The sequence below is a fragment of the Ctenocephalides felis genome, unplaced genomic scaffold (genome assembly GCF_003426905.1).
Source record: "Ctenocephalides felis isolate EL2017-DRISC unplaced genomic scaffold, ASM342690v1 CF-g0.4_SCAFFOLD_03573, whole genome shotgun sequence".
NCBI classification, from domain to species: domain Eukaryota; kingdom Metazoa; phylum Arthropoda; class Insecta; order Siphonaptera; family Pulicidae; genus Ctenocephalides; species Ctenocephalides felis.
Window position 1 is genome coordinate 25,257,189 of NW_020539727.1, and position 18,599 is coordinate 25,275,787.

Below are 18,599 nucleotides of genomic sequence, written 5' to 3' on the forward strand. Positions count from 1 at the left end.
ATATAGCTTGGAACTGCGCATTAAAAAATTTGGCCAAGCTTAAAAAAGCTTTGATGTACGGGGATGAGTTTCCTCTGTTTGAGGTAATAAATGATAAATTATCCTCATTTATAAAAAAATGTCATGATTGTAATTATATATTATACTAACTGTTTGAGAATACAAAAGAACAAGAGCAAAATTACTAAAAGCAAAGTCTAATTAAAATTCTTGTGCTGTAAATAGTGTGAGAGCTAATATCATTTTTATCTGTATTCTACTGGCGGGGGCTAATATAATATTTCACTCTCTCATCTATGACTAATATTTTGTATTTATTATTTGCAGAAATATATAAGCCAATTTATATCACCAATGTATGAACGATTGGGTGGTATTTCTCATCAGTTAAAAATCAAAAAGGGCAAATCGGCAGAAAGAGAAAATCTTACAGGTTAATATATAAATTTATATATATATACAAAAGTTGTAAATCCAAATCTACCAATGTATTTCAAATATCATTCTTATCATTTGCAGACCATTCTCGGCCTGAAGACATTGTGAAACACCGAATCCTGATCTCGTCCTGGGCATGCAGATATGCAATTTCAGATTGCAGACAAAAGGCAGTATCGTATTTTGAAGAATTCATGAACGCTCACAAAACTAAAAGTGACAGGGCAGCTGATGTGTAAAGGACCACTGTGTAATAATTAATAAAATAATAAATCAGAATGTTTATTCTTGTGTTTTGTTTTCAGGATTCCTGCAGACATTGTGTCTATAGTTTACTGTACTGCTGTTCGATTTTCAGACCAGGTGAATAAGAAAATTAGGAGTGAAACATCTGATGATACCAGAAGAAAAGGTACGTAGACATCTAGTAGTGTGTTATTTACCAGAAAATGGTTATTCAGTTTTTTATCCTGCAGGTTTTCACAATCATCCGGTGGTCAGAACTTACGGCACAAATAAAAATAATACTGATAAAAATTCTTCTTTATCATTTGAACTTTTAACAGATGAATGTACCAGCCAAGATGTAGAGAACGTAACATCATCTAGTGCTTTTGAATTTTTATGGAATTTAGCTGGAGATAGTAATCTGGCACAGACGCAAGTTTTGGCTATTTTGAAGGCTTTGGCTTGCACTACGGATAAAGATAAGGCTCTCAGGTATTGCAGATTTATCAATTGTCTTGAAAATGTTGTAAATTGTATGAAAATAATTTGGGTTGTTTGAAATTTTTACAAATCGCCTTAAAACATTGTAGATTGACTGAAAACGTGGTTGCAGAATGTAGATGTTGAAAAACGTTTTTTTTAAAATGTTGGAAATTGTCTGAAAATGTTCTAAATGTTCTAAAAATGTTCTAAACACTGGAGAAATGTGAAAATTGTCTGAAAATGTTGAGAACTGTATGAAAATATTGTATATTGTCTGAAAATGTTGTAAACAGTGTGAACATGTTGCAAATTGTCCAAAGAGATTATCTTCTTAGTATTGTAAATTAGTCAAAAAAAATCATTACAGATTCATTTACCATATTATTAATTTTTTGCAGATATTTGAACGCTTCTTTAGATCGCAATAGTTTTATCAGGAGACAAGATGCCCAACTTGCATTCTCGGGTGTTGCTTCAAACTCTAAAACTTTTATGGTGGCCAGAAAGTTTCTATATGAAAGAATCAAAGATATATACGAATAGTAAGTATAATAAATAACAAATATTATTCAAATAAGTACCTCATTTGGTTTGTTACTAGTTTGGGTCCGAATTCAAATAAATTGGGCAGTTATGTGGATGCAGTAGCGGATCAGATCACAACACAGAAAGATTATGATGAGGTAATAATTAATGTTTATATTTAATCATATACTACATATTTTAAAATATGTATTAATTGTTATTTTAAATGGTACATTTATAGTTGGTGGAGTTCACAAAACAGAATGCAAAATATTTAGCACGTTCTCAACTGATTATTAAAAAATCATTAGAAAGTGCCCAATTAATGATACATTGGCAACAGAAGCATTACGATAGAGTAATAAAACTTTTAAAGGAATATACGCAAGATTAAGTATTATTTTTAATTACATTGACTGTGTACTAGTAAGTGCTTGTGAATAAAATAAAATACTCTTGTAGAAATACAAAGATCTATTTATTGTTCATATAATTATTAATTAATTAAATAATATTTCATTTTACTTCTTAAGGCTGTTAGTGATCCATTGCAAGTAAGGATCGTTCCCATTGTCTATTTTAACACTAATCACTTCGCAGACTTCATATGGGTGATTCTTTTTAACAAATGCTGTAAGTTCAGGGATTTTGTTCGTTTGTGTCTTGATCATCATTAGAAGTTCAGAATCCTCCTCCATTTTGCCTTGCCAGGAGTAAATGGAGATTATGTTCGGTATTATGTTGACGCAAGCAGCTAGTTTCTCCTAAACAGAAACAGGAGTAAAATATAAGTCAGTATGTATTATAAATGTTTATTAATTACCTGGACTAAGTCTTTGGCTATTCTTTTGGCAATTTCTTGCGTAGGCACTGTGACATACGCTATGGAATGAGTACCAGAAATGTAAGTAGACATTGTTCTTGTATTATTAAAATTTTGTGTTAACGTTAATGCTCGTCGGAGCATAAAAGCTGTAATTAATAATACAGTTATGCTAATAATTTCCCTGGGCATTAAATATATATTTAAAACTTTTTTAAATTTATTGGCATGACAGTTTAAACTATCGAGTAAATTTGAGGTTATATTCGATATATATTTATTTTCGATATATATATCAAAGTGTTATTTATTATTACATAATATGCTTATAAATGATCAGTTATATTAATATCAATATCCTTTTATGCATCTAAGTATATATTTTAATGGTTTTATAAATAATTGTCATGACAGTTAACCACAACAAATTAAATTAGAGGTTTTTGACTTATATTTTAAAAACAAATATTAAAAAGAATTAATTGTTATATAATATATATTTATAAATGATCAATATAGTTATGTAAGTATTTTTTGGTATCTAAATGTATATTTTAAATATTTTACAAAATTTTGACATGACAGTTCATCATAACAAAGTTTGTTTGAGATTAAACACTATTTTTATATATATTAAACAGTGTTATTAATTGTAATATAGTATATATTATTTAGTTACTAGTATATAATTAATATTAGAGTTATATCAATAATTTGCTTACGGATTTAAATATACATTTAAATCGTTTGAAAATTTTGGACTTGACAATTTCATCAAAACAAGATTGAGGTTAGAAACCATTTATATTTATTTGTAAAAACAATATTTAGCATGTTATGTAGTATATATTTTGTTATTGGTAAATAATTAATATTAGAATTATATTAATAATTTCTTTACGAACATAAATATATATTTTAATACAAATTTTTGTCCGTTTGACAGTTAACTACAACAATTTAAATTTGAGCTCAAAACAACGATTAAAAGTTATATAATATATTCTTATACTATTTTTAGTTTAATATACAATTTTGTACCGTATATACGTAAATTTCATATATTTTTCACCAAATATACAGTTTTATTAATTTAGTGTATATAACCTATAATTCTTTCAGTTACAACAATGTGTACCCCAAATAAGAAGACAAAGCTGTCTCATTTAACACCTTGCAGGCGAATGGGTTTAAATAGGTCTCCAAGGAACTTTACACCACCTTTCAAAGATAAAAAAGTGCACGTTGAGAGCCCTTTGGTAGAGAATACTAATAATAATGAGTATAAGACTCCAAGGAAAGTTATTAGTAGTAGGAGTAAGAATAAACTTGTATTCGAGGATAAAGGTAACTTATAGCACTATTTGATTTCGTTACACTACTATAACATTGTTGATTTCTCTTTAATAATCATTATTTATCAATATTATAGTTATTTTAATAACATTGTTAATTCTACCACAGTTGCTAAAGGTGATTCTGTATCGACTGAAGAAGATTTAGTATCTAATTATGCACCTGAAGATAATTATGTTGAAGCAACATCATCTGTTGGCGAAGATCGCCTTAAAGATGTGCCTTCGGTTGAAGTTTTTAATGCACATTCTGACATCAAACAAGTATTTATAACAAATGCTCTTATCAGTAATCAGATTGGCAAACATAATTTTATTATTGTTTTATTAAAACAGGTCTGCAGAACACCCAATGAGCAAAATACATTAGTTCAAGCACAAAATGATTTAATAAATGCTATTAATACACAAGAAGACCTCAAACAAAGCCCTAGCGAACATATTGAACTTAATTCTACTATAAGTGCAAATTTAACAGACCTAGAATCATTTTTTGATGCTGCAAGTAGTAATACTTTACCAGAAGCATCCAATGGGCCAAAAATTACAGAACAAGATGTTACCCAGAGTGATCTGCTGAAACTAAAGCGAGAAATTGCTTTAAAGAAAAGAAAACTTAGAGAACTTGAAGGACTTGTTTGTGCTGATGATGTAACGGCACAAATTGCAATCTGGAAAAGTGCTACTAGAGAGATTCTAGAAGATTTATTGACATCGATGAAGAATGAGAATAACGACTGCAGAAATGTGCAAATTGTAAATATATTGAAGGCTTTAAATATTCCTTCTGAATTGATTGGGTATGATGCAGTATCCGAAGACTTTATAGATTAATTATGAAGGTTTCATTCTTTATATTCATGTGATATATTAGGCTTAGTTAAATTATAAACAAGTACCTAATTTTCTAATTATATTATTACTTTTACATTTACATTATTATTCTATGCATAACTATGTGGTTTCAAAGGCCTTTCGGGGTCAAACAACTTCGGTTCATGCAAAAAATCAGGGTCTTTATTATAATAAGGCATAAAACCAGCAACTTGAGCCTTCACAATCTCCTGTTCCACTTGTTTTTGCTTATTAGAACACAAGCCTGTGATGTGCCTTCCATACAGGCGACCTGTGTAAGGGCTCTGGAACTGTGATAGAAGTTTAACATTTTTATAATCAGGTTGTATATTGTATTTGCAGAGGATGCATTGTTGTTTTTCTTTCTGGAAAGGATTTGGTATGTCCACAGGCTCGTCTGAAGAAGTCACATTGGTTGATTGAGAGAGAGGTGTTAAGCAAATGTTTCTTTTGATGACTGTAGAGCCTGTAAAGAAAATTCGGGTAAATGGTAATGATTTAAACACATACACTACTCGAGATTTATACCATATTGTTGATATATTCTCCTAATTAAACAGTTCATGATGTAAAACAATATTAGATAGGTTATGTTTTATTGCAAACGATTGTTGATTAACACAATAGCAATGTTTATATAGGAATCTTTTCAGTGTATATATTAAATTATAAACGTTTTTATATTACATTATATTTTATAAAACGTATTTATACATAAACTTTAATTAAAAGTAACCTAATAGCGCACTGTCAAGTGTCAGTGTGTATTTTTGTGTTGGTAGTTTGCACAGATAATTTTTGTGAGCCAAATTTGAATTTGAAATGTTTATCAAACAGTTTAATATTAAATATAACAATATTTATACATAGATTGCTAAATTTTGAATGTTTTCATAGGTTTAAATCGCTATTTATATAATATAATTTGTTTGTAACAAGTACACTTTTTTGGAGCCAAATTTGAACCTAAAATGCAAATGAATGAACATTTTTTATTAATATAATATCAATTAATTAAAACAAATTGCATACATTAATTCCAATATTTGTATAAATATTTTTTCATATTCAAAATAATTTAATTAATAATTACTATATGTATTTATATACTGTACATATTTCAATTTCTACAAATTTCATTCATCATATCTCTATTTATTTTCTCAAACGATGACTCTTCCAATTTATTTATAACATCTTTAGGGACCCATTTGATTTTTGGATCAGATTCTGTAAATGGATCCTTAGATTGGACATCTAAATCCTCAATCTCATTTGGTAAAATCAATCTGAAACATTATTTGAAAATATTAATAAGTAAAATTAACCTTAGTTGCAATTGCAACTATTAAGATGTAAACAAAGTATTAATAATTTAAATTATTAATACTTTGTTTACATCTTAAGTACCTGTATGAATGTAAAAACATTCTATAAGGCCTTTTATCCTCTGATCGACCGTATGTGTAATCCCCAATTATAGGGTGACCGATAAACTGACAATGGACACGTATTTGATGTCTTCTGCCTATAATTTTTAATTAAATGAGCTTTAAATAATTATTATAAGGGTTTGCGCTCACCTGTGTGCGGCCTAATCAAAACTTTAGTAGCTTCTTTTCCATTATACAAGCCTTTTGATAATATCATAATTTTAGTACTTGCATCACGTGGGGACTGACAATTCTCATCAGATGCTACACACATTTTGTGGGAACCTTTCACATGCCTCCTATCTTCACCTACAAACATTAAATATTAAAACATAACAACAGACAAGTTTCTATTACATTTTACAAACCAACGCCTTGCACAACGTTTGTAAATTCTTCTTCCAAATGTCCTCTGAGTAATGCCAAATAATATTTTTTGGCATGTCTTTTCTCAAAAGCTTTCACAGCTGCCGAGCATGATGTCTTTGTTAATGCAATGCACATAACACCACTTGTCGAATAATCTAAACGATTTGCAAAATGGAATTCATGAAATAAATCGGAATTGGCCAAGTTTGGAAAGGTGTCTTTTAGTAACGTTTGAACAGTGGGCTAAAAATAAATGATTTATTAACTTTGAATGACAGAATTGGATAATATTTACTTACTTTGACTTTGCTATCATCGCTGTTAATCAAAATATCGAATGGTTTATTGACAATAATAAAATTATCACTTTTATGCAAAACGTCTAAAGAAGGCTTTTTATGAGAAGAAAATAAGCAAGAGATCAATTTTTCCAGATAATTTAAAATTGGCATACGAAGTAAGTATAAAAGCAATTGTAACAAAAAGTCTAACAGTAATTCGATCATTTTTATTGTTTTGTATAAAATTTAATAGAAAGTGTTACATTTTTGTGTTGATAATAATAATAAACAAATTTTGTTTTGAAGTGTAACGATTAATGTCAAAGTTTTTGAGGTTATTGACAGCTCAGATAATGGAGATGAAAAATTATGATATTTATACTTAAAACATATTTATTATATAATTTTGATAGTTAAATTATTCAAATATGTTTAATATATATATGCTAACTTGAGTTTATTAAATTTTCTGCTTGAAGCTGTTTTAATAATTATTTGAGTATGGCTTTTTTGGTGTTGCTATATTATTAAAATTAATATTGAAATATAATAATGTGTATTATAAATTACGCTTAATTATTATTGCAATACAATATGATAGTATCAGTATGGGATATGTTAATGTTTAATTTTTATATTTTAAATATTTCAAAAACCGCGCGCTTTTTTGTGCACAATTGCGTAGCCTACTTCACTCTGTCCATTTTCAATGTGGAGGACAAGCTGTCAAAGTCTGGCAAATATATTTTAATTTAATAATTTTTGTCTGTTTTAAATAAAAAATGTTTCGGAGAGCGATTTCTAGTGCTACTAAATTGCACAAACAAACTTTAGGTAATCAAATTGTGCAAGTCAGGAACCATGGTGGAACGTAAGTTTGACATATTGTAGTTGTAACTTGGTTATAATTATGTAATTTGTAATATATAATGGAAATAACTTCTTTATTTAGTAAAATATAATATCTACATCGTCAGCAAAAACATTTTTCTATTTACTTAAGTCTATATCACTTATAATTTATATACTCAACATATTTGTCATCTGTATATGAACACTGTCATGATAATTCAAGTCATATATACAGGGAATAACTATATTAATATAATAGTTAAAAATCTTTAATATAAAGTATTACATACTTCTCTATATTAATACTTTAAGCATATACTTTAGAATGAAAGAAAATAATAACAGCAGTTATGTTTATGTTTTACATATAAAGGGGCTTTTCAATTTCTTTGCAATACGAATTCACTCATCAATCAAAAGTCAATTGTTCATTGTCACACCTGTAAAGACAAAACAAATCAATTCGGACCAAAAATTATTGATTAAAAGAGTCTTAAGTCTAAAATAGGTTTCAGGAACAGTTAAAAATATTTATTTTGGTAACTGCAACATATGTTTTCATAAAAATATTATTTTAGTGCCAATTACCGCTGTGCTTCACGTCCTTCAAAAGAAATTAAACTTCTCGGTGAACTTACTGGGGCTTTAATGTGGTACTGGTGCTTGTACCATATTTGGACTGAACCGGATCATATTTTAGTATGTATTTTTTGAATATTAATACTTCAATCAATAACATTTGATTTTATTTCATCTATTCATCTTATGATGCAGATCTTCTAAATATTCATACCCTAATCAATAATATTCCATTCTATTCTATCTATCTATCTTTTGGTACATGTTTTTTAATCATAAATATCTTAAATTTCATTTTATTTCAATACTTTAATTATTTTTAGGGAGAGTTTCCTTATCCTGATCCTAGTAAATGGACGGATGAAGAGCTTGGTATCCCAGCCGAGTAATGATGGATAGTTAATTGATAGAAATAATTAAATATTGAAATTTAATGAAGTATCTGGATTGTATATGGTACTGCAATTTGTATATAGAAAGTGAATAAGATGTGTTAAACGGTAGTGAAATGGAAAAAATATTTATTTGTTTATCCAGTAACGTTTAATTTTCTTGCAGTTTTTAATATGTATATATATATATATATATATATATATATATATATATCTTTTTATGTGAAATACAAGCATAAAAATATAATGAGCAAGTATAGCACAAGTCTATCAAAAAATTGAGATAATATGATTCACATTTTCATTTCTTTCCTCATTCTTAAATTTATACTTTTTTTCTATTTAGCACCATAAAATTTATAAAAATAAGCAACACAAAATATATATTAATTATATTTTTAAATTAAAAGAAGTTCAGCATTAGTCTTTGTTAACTTTCTGATGGGGAAGTTTATGTTTTTGCCAGTTACACTCAATTTGCTTATTTTGTTCATTAAAGTCTTTCGTTAAATCTTGACTATGATTGTGCTATGATTTTAAAAATTTAAATGTCAGTTGGTAAAACATGATAGGGATTAGCATTGATTAATTCAACGATTGGTTAGTAAAATGTTTTGTCCACATTTTCACCAAAAATCTTGAATTTTGAAAATTTGAAAAGACACAACAGTTGATTTTATAATTTTAAAGATTCTAAATATCAACTATATCTAAAATATAAGTTGTAAGATAAGCTGTGCGAACAGTACATTTTTTTAAAAACATTATTATATTTTAATACAAATTAAAGATACTTTACGAGCGTAAGTTGGATTTCAAAATATTTTGGAGATAATATGATTCACATTTTCATTTCTTTCCTTATTCTTAAATTTATACTGTTTTTCTATTTAGCACCATAAAATTTGTAAGAATAAGCAACACAAAATATATATCAATTAGATTTTTAAATTAAAAAAGTTCTGCATTAGTCTTTGTTAACTTTCTGATGGAGAAGTTTATGTTTTTGCCAGTAAAACTCAATTTGCTATTTTGTTCAAGTTTTTCATTAAATCTCGACTTTAATCCTTTGTGTGTGAGTCTAAATTTGAACTTTTATCAAAAATTGGTGCTATGATTTCAAAAATTTAAATGCCATTTTGTGAAACATGATAGGGATTAGCATTGGCTAATTCAACGATTGGTTAGTAAAATGTTTTGTCCACATTTTCACCAAAAATCCTGAATTTTGAAAATTTGAAAAGACACAACAGTTGATTTTATTATTTTAAAGATTCTAAATATCAACTATATCTAAAATATGAGATTGTAAAACAAGGTGTGCGAACAGTACATTTTTTTAAAAACAGTACTATACTTTAATACAAATTATAGATACTTCACGAGCGTAAGTTGGATTTCAAAATATTTTTTAATTAGTGTTGAACCAAAATAATTGTTCATTTTAGTATTTATTGTAGTTATAGATATATCAAAGAATGTTTATGCTAATTAACAAGATTGTAATACAAACGGTGTGGCCAGAAGATTTTTTTTTGGGGGCTATTGAAAGGCCGCTGTTCCATATGTGACACAACTTGCGCCACAAATTAACTTTTATTAAATCTTGACTTTAACCCTTTGTGTGTGAGTCTAAATTTGAACTTTTATCCAAAAATTGGTGCTATGTCGTGCTATGGTTTTAAAAATTTAAATTTTTGTTGGTGAAACTTAATAGGGTTGGTTCAGCCTTTTTTATAATTAGTAGATGAGTGTTAGTAAAGTGTTTTGTCCACATTTTCACCAAAAATCCTGAACTGTTTTTGAAAATTTGAAAAGACCACAGTTGATTTTATCATTTTTTACTCTAATAAAGGTTCTAAATAGCAACTATGTCTAAAATATAAGATTGTAAGACAAGCTGTAAATTATAGATACTTCACGAGTGTAAGTTGGATTTCAAAATATTTTTTAATTAGTGTTGAACCAAAATAATTGTTCATTTTAGTATCTGTTGCAGTTATAGATATATTAAAGAATGTTTATGCAAATTAACAAGATTGTAATACAAATGGTGTGGGCAGAAGATTTTTTTTTTGAATATTTACCAAGGAGCTATTAAAAGGCTGCTGTTTTATATGTACAACTTGCGCCTTACATGATTGAACACCTGCTACTAAGAATTAATACATAAGTTTTAATTTACAAATTGGACAATTAATTGCTATTAACTAATAATTATTGCTACTTCTTATTATTTATATTATTTTTTACTACGCCTATGCGTGCGCACTTGAACATTGGTACCGCCGACCCCGCAAGAGGCGCTGCTCTAACTTCAGCTTCAACTTCAGCTCGCCTCTCGTCGTTCAGTCAGTCAATTTCCAATATGGCGTGCGCGTCGTGAGTGCGTCCGAAGCATTGCTCGTCTCCAAAACACGAATTAAAATGTCCAAAACTACGTGAATCGCATTCGAAACACTCCATAAACATTTATAAACCTTTAACGTATTGATACAAGCAAAATTCGCAGTTCGGGAAATGTTCAAACTCGTAGAAATTCGATTAAACGGTGCGTTGGATATGTGAAAGTTTTTTGTGTGATTGTGTTGTTAATAAATGAATTTGAAGTGAAACTACACTTGGATGTAGAACGAGCTGTAAACGACATATTAATATACAAAAAGGTAATTGTTGTTTGATGATTTTTGTTATTTGATTAAGCTTAAGGATTTGTTTTTGTGTCCGTCGTCTTGTTGTCATGTTAGGCTAGGTTCTGTCACGCCCTTCAAAAACATACATGAGTTTATATATAAATATATTTATATATATTCTGACATTAGGAAATCGTACATAGTTTTATTATTCCATTATATAAAAACTGCATAATGTCTGAAATTGCAAATAAATTTTAGTACATATTTTTTCTTATACGGCTCCATACTTATGTATTTTTTGTTTACCAACATTAAGAATGGCGTTCGACTTATTTTTATTGCATTTTAATTAATATCTATAAATACTTGGAATATTTCGTGATTGCAATTATATTATACAATAATATATTATATAATTGTAGCCATAAATAATTAATATAAAATTGTTACATTCAGACATTAAAGCAGTGGTTTCCAATCGTTTTGTACTCGCGGTCTCCTTGATTTTTCTTAAATATGTACTTAATTGATAAATTTTATTATTGTTAGAAAATAATATTGATAATGAGTTTGGAATTTTTAACGTTAGTCATAATTAATTTAAAATGATTATACCAGGGGCCTTTAAACTTCATCAGCATTTAAACACCAATTGTTAGAAAATTTGTATTTTTGGTATTCATAGTTAAGGGGTTCATAAACACTTACTGAATATATATTTATATATATATATATATATATATATAATTTGAGTTGAAAAGTCGGACGTTACATCAATAAAAATAGTATGAGAGTTTTTAGAAATTTATTTAAAATCCATACGTTTCGGCTAGCATCTTAGCCTTCATTCAGTGGCAATCAATTTAACTATAAAAATTAATACTAAATAAATAATATATAAGAATATATATTATTATTATTATTATTATTATATAATATAATAAATAATAATATGTAAGAAATTTCATAGAAAAACAGTAATAGTGATAATAATAATAATAATAAAACACTTACACTTTTGTATCCTAATATAACATATGAAAACATTATTAATCCGTGGTATGAGTATGTGCACATTGATAAAATATATTTTTTAACATCACAGATGGTAAAACACACAAATAAACATGATAATTTAACAAGTTGTCAAAACTATGTATTTACTGTTAGGAGTTTAAGATAGAAATGTCACATTTTTTCTTGAAGCAGTTTTTAGCATGTGTTCAAATTTTATGGGAAATTTAAAAAGCGATTGGATCTTGTCATTTTTTTAAAGAAATTTTGAAACGCTATTTAGGAACCACGTGTTTGTTTTGTTCAGGGCCATATTGTCGAATCGTTTGTTTATGACCCTGTCTATATGCAATTGCAAAAACAACCCCTCAGCAAATCTTCTTTTAATTACGCTCTCTTCAAAATGTAACATTTTTGCGTTGAAAAAATCTATATTATGGTTTAAATTATTAATATGCTGGGTTAACATTGTCTTAAATTGTTTGGAATTTTTTGAGTTATTTTTATGTTGATGAAGACTTTTACTCAAGTTTTGGATAGTTTCTCCGATATAAAAAAGTTCGCAATTAGAGCAATTAATCTGATATACCAAGTTCTTGAGGTCAGAATTAAACTTAGATTTAATTTGTGTAAAAATGGAACTAAGGGTTATATATATATATATATATATATATATATATATATAATGATTATTATTATTATTATTCCTGTGTCTATATTTCTCTTACATAAAAGATAACAACTACAAGCAATATTTTAAAATATTCGACATTAAAGTTATGCAAAACAATGGAGATTTTTCATTATCAGTTATTTAATATTTTTAAATATTTATAAAGCCGCACAATAAATATTGAAAATATTTGACGTTAAATTTCAATTTTAACAAATTTTATTATACTCTTGTGAATTTTATGGACGTCTGTTTGCACATGGCTCGAATATTTGCACATGTGCTATTGAAATAACACATATGTAGGTACATAATATATATGAGTATGTATATATTGTGTATGTATGTATAGACAAGGTTATGAATGCAAATTTGAATAGTATTTTAGCTCGAACTACTTTTACTTTCTTGTTCGACATTTAACAATTTAACAATTCTAGTTGTGTCACTAATTAAACTAGTTGGTTTGGTATTTAGCCTTGAGGCAAGTTACATGAACTTCCCGAAATGTGTAAATAATCGACTTAATCAAAAAAAATGTAAATAATATACTTCATTAATCCTACTTTTAAAAAAAACGATAATAATTTTAGCAAACTTTGACGAATTTTTAAAATTAAACTACTTGTCGTTAGGCCGTAAATATTACAGTAAGTTCTATAAGACCATGATGTATATCGCCAAAAAAAATTTCCATGAAAATCGGCTTAATTTTTTTTTTCAACAGTTAATTACAAGAAAACGGCTCGGTAGATTTTCACCTAAAATTAATCAGTATCATTCCCAACTAATATCTTTCGAACAGTTTTTGATATTTTAAAATCGGTTCGGTAGGATGAGCTTAAATGTCGACGAAAATTTAACACTTTTTTTCAAACAGTTAATTACAAGAAAACGGCTCGGTAGATTTTCACCTAAAATTAATCAGTATCATTCCCAACTAATATCTTTCGAACAGTTTTTGATTTTTAAAATCGTTCGGTAGGATGAGCTTAAATGTGGACGAAAAGTTTTCTTCAAATTACAAAGAAACGGCTTGGCAGATCGTTGCACAAAACTGACAAACGATAGTCCTCACCGAAATACATCAAATGGCTTTTAAATTTCTAAAATCGGTTCAGGCGTTTTTGAGAAAACGTCGATCAAAAGTCTAATTTTGACAAATGCCAAAAAAGACCATACTGATTTTTGCAAACTTTGACGAATTTTTAAAGCTGAACCAGTTGTCGTAGGGCCGTAATATTTTAGTATGATCTAGAAGACTATGGTATCTATCGTCAAAAAAATAATCATAAAAATCGTCGAAATTTTTTTTTTAAAACTTTATTACAAGAAAACGGCCCGGCCGATCTCTACCAAAAACTAATCAGCACGATTCCCAACCAATATCTTTCGAACGGTTTTTGAATTTTCAAAATCGATTCAGAATTGCAGGCTAAAACGTAGACGAAAAATTTTTCACTTTCTGCCATTTATGAAGAAACGGCTTGGCCGATCGTCGCACAAAAACTGACAAACAATAGTTCTCGTCCAGATACATCGAGTGGCTTTTAAAATTTTGAAATCGGTCCAGCCGTTTTCGAGGAAAACGTCGATTTACGGCAAAAAATCTGTTCACATACACACACACACACACACACACACACATACTTTTTCCAAATTTGGTCTCATTCGATTCAGAATGGCTTGAAACGTCGAGAAAACATAAAATTAGCGAATCGGGTTTTTTGATGAAAACATAAACTTCTCCTTCGGGAAGTTAATAAATTAAGACGATGTCGACGTCGTGGATTTCAAAGACAAAGAAATGTGTATGGAAAAGCATTTTTGTAAATTTTAATCCAATGTGAAAATTAACGAAAAAATTGCGAATATATATATGCATTCATAATATATAATTATTTTCTATGTATTACTGGCGATAAGAAGAATGTCTGTTAACGGTATATCAAAAATAACTGCATAATTGCATGCAGATAAGGATTATTCGATTTATATGCATTTTTCGTTTTTTGCAAGTGTTTTCTCTACACGTGGTGTAATTTATCATCGATATGCACACTTACATTTGCACACACATCTAAAGCACTTTTTGCAGATAATTATTCATTTCAACAAATCTTAACTTTTTATTTAACATTTATTGTACATTTTGTAATTTAATGATGTTTTGCTTATTGGGCATAGGTCAAATAGGAGAAGGATATAATAGTTATAATAGATTTATTAACTTGTACACTGAAATTAAATTACCTGTCCCAAGTATTCAACAAATTTACTCTTGTATTGTTCAAATTTAAATTGGATATTATGAAAATTTGTATATATCTTTACGTTTCAAAACCTTCTGAACATTTTGGCATACCTTAGAAAAAATTGATGTGTGTGTGTGTGCGGGAACAAATTTTCGTCGACGATTTCGGGAACACCGATCAACCGATTTGAATAATTCAAAAAACATTCGATTCATATTGATAAGGAGATGTGCTGATTGGTTTTTGGCAAAGGCAGCTCCAGCAGTTACGGAGATAAAGAGCAAAGAGTGCAGAAAATAGAAATCGAGTTTTTGAGAGAACGGAGCATCCGATTTGAGTGATCTAAAAAACATTCAATTAGTAATGATTGGGAGAAGTGGTTATTAGTTTTTGGCAAAGGCAGGCCCAGCCATTTCGCAGATACAGAGCTAAATGTGCAAAAAATGACAGTTTTTGAGAGAACTAAGCGTCCAATTTGAATGATTCAAAGAACTTTCTGCTTGTTTTAACAAAATAATTCAGATTTTATTTTTAATTTTGACTAAAGTTCTAATATACTTTAAACAAAGAATTTCAACTTTGCAATTCAGTTTATATAATTCTTATAGATATTAGACAATTTAACAATATTTATAATAATCTATTTGAAAGCATTCAATATTTCTTGAACATTTCGTTACGGTACGGGAAGTTCCAGCAATTTGCCTTAAGGCACGATGCCATACACCCCATTAGTTAAATTCAAATTCGGTATTGGATTAATATTTATTCTTAGATTCTTTTTTAACATTTAACTTATTTTCCATTTTGTTTCGATATTCAAACGACAAGGGTCTTCCTATACCACCTTGAGGCACTCCTGCGTTCATGCCTCCGCAAGTAGATTTGCTATTCAACATAATAGATAATTTTTAATTACATCAATCAAATATTTAGGAAAAAAATAATATAAACATTTAGAGAAATATATTATTAAAATGCCTTTCCTGTATTACAAGGAAGTACAAGGCTTTTCCTGTTAAATTTTTTGATAGAATGTGCAGTCTGCAGACATAAAATATTTGGAATGCAGTTTATTATATGTAGTAATATATTATTAGGTGTTTTGTATTAGCAATTTTATTATATTATATATATTTGATTTAATTACACTACGTGGAGACCACCTGCTTCAAAATAGGTCATTTTACGACAAATTTTTTTTTTTCATTAACAAACAAGGACTTACATTTTTATTAGATTATCAAAAGAGTAAATTCAGTAAAAGTAATTAAAATAAAGCAGATTCATCATGTTTTACACAAAGAATCTGGTTTAAATTTTATCTGAATGATAAAGCATGTTGGTACAAGTGCACTTTGGATATGCATACATATAATTATATATACATTTATATATATATATATATATATATATATATATATATTATAATTTTTTCTATGATGTATTATATTTCCGTTTTATATATCATGACTCAGATATTCTGTTTCTCAGGTTCCTAGAATAAAAACAGATAGGATGAAATTACAAGAAATTTATTATTAATTGCTATTGAGATATTATAATTTATGCATTTGTATGTCTAACACTTGAAATGAAATTTTAGGAAAGGAATATCGATATTAATTCATATTAAGAGAAACTAGTTTTTCTATGACATAGTGCCTTAAGGCAAATTGCTGGAATTTTCCGTACCGTAATGAAATATTCGAGAAATTTTAAATATATTATTCCAAATACTGTAACTTTCATTATTTTTGCTATCTTTTTATATCTGAGCAAATCAAATGTAAATCATAAATAAATCAATTTATCTCCAGAACATTAACAATCGTCATTTCATTTCGAATTCAATTTCAAAAAAATTGAAAGTTGCCTAATTTACACAAAAATTGGAAAAGTGCTCCCGCATAGTAACAGTCTAAACGCATTTGCAAATAATTCTGTGCGACATTTTCACTTATACTGTGCTTAGCTTGGCGGCATTTTCACATTTTTCAATAGTTTTCACAAAATTGAAAAAGTGCTCCAATACATAAACAGTCTAAACGCACTTGTGAAAACATTTGTACCAGAGTGGCGCTTGGACTGTGCTTAGTCTGGTCAATTTTTTTCTGGTCAAAATATTTTATGTAATATTTTTTTATCCTCAAAAGCAATTGTTTTGTCAATACACGCAGAAAGTTTTTTAGATCATTCAAATCGGACGCTTAGTTCACTCAAAAACTGCCATTTTTTGCACATTTAGCTCTGTATCTTCGAAATGACGGGACCTGTCTTTGCCAAAAACTAATCACCTCTTCTCCCAATCATTACAAATTGAATATTTTTTAGATCATTCAAATCGGATGCTCCTTTCTCTCAAAAACTCGATTTGTATTTTCTGCACTCTCCGTAACGGCTGGACCTGCCTTTGCCATAAACTAATCAGCACATCTCCCTATCAATAGGAATCGAATGTTTTTTGAACCATTCAAATCGGTTGATCCGTGCGCCCGAAAACGTGGACGAAAAATTGTATCCATACATACATACACACACATTCATTTTTTCTGAGGAATGTCAAAATGTTCAGAAACCTTCAAAACGTGAAGATATGTAAAAAATTTCAATTTCGATTTTTGGACGATTACAATAACTTACCTTACGGTTACTTACGTTTATATGCATATTTTAAATGTGTACTAATCAATTTTTAACTAATTGTTACAACACATTGTTAAAAATTCATCTTTCTATAACAAAATAAATTTTTCTACGCATAAAAATCCATGTTTTTGCTTTAAAAAAAAAATGCTTTTATTTGTGCACGTTCTTGCACATAACTCTAATCGTACAGGAAACATTATAGTAATCATTCTTTGTATTTTTAGATAAGAAAAGTGCATTTTTACACGTTTTGCGAGCCCAGAAGACAAATCAGGTGTTTTTACCTGAGTTTTACCTGTGGCAAATTTAAAGATTAGATTTAGAGCTTCCTGGTTCCGGTATAGATTAGCAAAAAAAAATCACTTTAAAATGATACTTGGTGTTTCCCAGAATCTCTTCTTTGGCAACCTGATATCAAGCAGTAGTGATATAAGTTTCAGATGTACATATGAAGAATATCATATATACTGTGGTTTCATCAACTTTTTACATCTTCAACTTTCAATTACAAAATTCCTTGAATAGTTCAACAGAATCCATTAATAACAGTCAGGAATGAAATAAACATAGTTTCTTCTGGTATTTATACAATTTTTTTCAAACGTGGTTTTGTCTGTTTAATTAAATTAAACAGAAAAGAGGTGTCGACAAATAAGATTTACTTAAGATAATTACGATTCAAGGAAATAGGTAGCATTTTTTCTTACATAACATAGCGATGGATCAACTTGAAATTGGACATACTTTAAGAAGATTATT

At 28.3% G+C, this 18,599-nt stretch overlaps 6 protein-coding genes across 7 annotated transcripts; 3 read left to right on the forward strand and 3 right to left on the reverse strand.

Moving 5' to 3' along the window:
- Window positions 1-522: 522 nt before the first annotated feature.
- LOC113389831 lies at window positions 523-2,068 on the forward strand. The gene is made up of 6 exons (XM_026626835.1): window positions 523-673; window positions 744-850; window positions 915-1,158; window positions 1,548-1,691; window positions 1,751-1,832; window positions 1,916-2,068. The coding sequence occupies exons 1-6, from the start codon at window positions 633-635 to the stop codon at window positions 2,066-2,068; spliced, it is 771 nt and encodes a 256-aa protein (XP_026482620.1). The 5' UTR covers window positions 523-632.
- Window positions 2,069-2,195: 127 nt separating this feature from the next.
- Window positions 2,196-2,759, reverse strand: LOC113389832 (protein CutA homolog). The gene is made up of 2 exons (XM_026626836.1): window positions 2,498-2,759; window positions 2,196-2,438 (listed from the first exon to the last, which is right to left on the reverse strand). The coding sequence occupies exons 1-2, from the start codon at window positions 2,687-2,689 to the stop codon at window positions 2,196-2,198; spliced, it is 435 nt and encodes a 144-aa protein (XP_026482621.1). The 5' UTR covers window positions 2,690-2,759.
- A 390-nt stretch (window positions 2,760-3,149) lies between these two features.
- On the forward strand, window positions 3,150-4,801 carry LOC113389215. Of its 2 annotated transcripts, none has more exons than XM_026626277.1 (4): window positions 3,150-3,287; window positions 3,620-3,844; window positions 3,962-4,116; window positions 4,189-4,801. In XM_026626277.1, the coding sequence occupies exons 2-4, from the start codon at window positions 3,628-3,630 to the stop codon at window positions 4,684-4,686; spliced, it is 870 nt and encodes a 289-aa protein (XP_026482062.1). In that variant the 5' UTR covers window positions 3,150-3,287; window positions 3,620-3,627; the 3' UTR covers window positions 4,687-4,801. The 2 variants fall into 2 exon arrangements, with proteins under 2 accessions (XP_026482062.1, XP_026482061.1); XM_026626276.1 differs by lacking the exon at window positions 3,150-3,287 and adding an exon at window positions 3,304-3,357.
- Window positions 4,753-5,428, reverse strand: LOC113389216 (28S ribosomal protein S18c, mitochondrial-like). The gene is made up of 2 exons (XM_026626278.1): window positions 5,236-5,428; window positions 4,753-5,173 (listed from the first exon to the last, which is right to left on the reverse strand). Exons 1-2 carry the CDS (start codon window positions 5,270-5,272, stop codon window positions 4,797-4,799), a joined length of 414 nt encoding a protein of 137 aa, XP_026482063.1. The 5' UTR covers window positions 5,273-5,428; the 3' UTR covers window positions 4,753-4,796.
- Window positions 5,429-5,827: 399 nt separating this feature from the next.
- LOC113389833 (RNA pseudouridylate synthase domain-containing protein 1-like) lies at window positions 5,828-7,015 on the reverse strand. The gene is made up of 5 exons (XM_026626837.1): window positions 6,809-7,015; window positions 6,509-6,752; window positions 6,291-6,449; window positions 6,118-6,235; window positions 5,828-5,996 (listed from the first exon to the last, which is right to left on the reverse strand). The coding sequence occupies exons 1-5, from the start codon at window positions 7,013-7,015 to the stop codon at window positions 5,828-5,830; spliced, it is 897 nt and encodes a 298-aa protein (XP_026482622.1).
- Window positions 7,016-7,502: 487 nt separating this feature from the next.
- LOC113389362 (NADH dehydrogenase [ubiquinone] 1 beta subcomplex subunit 2, mitochondrial-like) lies at window positions 7,503-8,739 on the forward strand. Its single transcript, XM_026626414.1, has 3 exons — window positions 7,503-7,661; window positions 8,221-8,341; window positions 8,545-8,739. The coding sequence occupies exons 1-3, from the start codon at window positions 7,573-7,575 to the stop codon at window positions 8,608-8,610; spliced, it is 276 nt and encodes a 91-aa protein (XP_026482199.1). The 5' UTR covers window positions 7,503-7,572; the 3' UTR covers window positions 8,611-8,739.
- The last annotated feature ends 9,860 nt before the right edge of the window (window positions 8,740-18,599 follow it).

Excerpts from the sequence above, each read along its gene's own strand:
- LOC113389832 (XM_026626836.1), bottom strand. The coding sequence starts at position 2,689 with ATGCCCAGGGAAATTATTAGCATAACTGTATTATTAATTACAGCTTTT. Across the intron at positions 2,439-2,497 it reads TAGCCAAAGACTTAGTCCAG|GAGAAACTAGCTGCTTGCGT; the intron begins GTAATTAATAAA and ends GTTTCTGTTTAG.
- LOC113389216 (XM_026626278.1), bottom strand. The coding sequence starts at position 5,272 with ATGAACTGTTTAATTAGGAGAATATATCAACAATATG. Across the intron at positions 5,174-5,235 it reads GAGAATATATCAACAATATG|GCTCTACAGTCATCAAAAGA; the intron begins GTATAAATCTCG and ends TTTTCTTTACAG.
- LOC113389215 (XM_026626276.1), top strand. The coding sequence starts at position 3,330 with ATGTTATGTAGTATATATTTTGTTATTG. Across the intron at positions 3,845-3,961 it reads ACTTGTATTCGAGGATAAAG|TTGCTAAAGGTGATTCTGTA; the intron begins GTAACTTATAGC and ends ATTCTACCACAG. Across the intron at positions 4,117-4,188 it reads CACATTCTGACATCAAACAA|GTCTGCAGAACACCCAATGA; the intron begins GTATTTATAACA and ends TTATTAAAACAG.
- LOC113389831 (XM_026626835.1), top strand. The coding sequence starts at position 633 with ATGAACGCTCACAAAACTAAAAGTGACAGGGCAGCTGATGT. Across the intron at positions 674-743 it reads AGTGACAGGGCAGCTGATGT|GATTCCTGCAGACATTGTGT; the intron begins GTAAAGGACCAC and ends TTTTGTTTTCAG. Across the intron at positions 1,833-1,915 it reads CACAGAAAGATTATGATGAG|TTGGTGGAGTTCACAAAACA; the intron begins GTAATAATTAAT and ends GTACATTTATAG.
- LOC113389362 (XM_026626414.1), top strand. The coding sequence starts at position 7,573 with ATGTTTCGGAGAGCGATTTCTAGTGCTACTAAATTGCACAAACAAACT. Across the intron at positions 7,662-8,220 it reads GTCAGGAACCATGGTGGAAC|TGCCAATTACCGCTGTGCTT; the intron begins GTAAGTTTGACA and ends ATATTATTTTAG. Across the intron at positions 8,342-8,544 it reads CTGAACCGGATCATATTTTA|GGAGAGTTTCCTTATCCTGA; the intron begins GTATGTATTTTT and ends AATTATTTTTAG.
- LOC113389833 (XM_026626837.1), bottom strand. The coding sequence starts at position 7,015 with ATGATCGAATTACTGTTAGACTTTTTGTTACAATTGCTTTTATACTTA. Across the intron at positions 6,450-6,508 it reads AAACGTTGTGCAAGGCGTTG|GTGAAGATAGGAGGCATGTG; the intron begins GTTTGTAAAATG and ends TAATGTTTGTAG. Across the intron at positions 6,236-6,290 it reads TTTGATTAGGCCGCACACAG|GCAGAAGACATCAAATACGT; the intron begins GTGAGCGCAAAC and ends TAAAAATTATAG.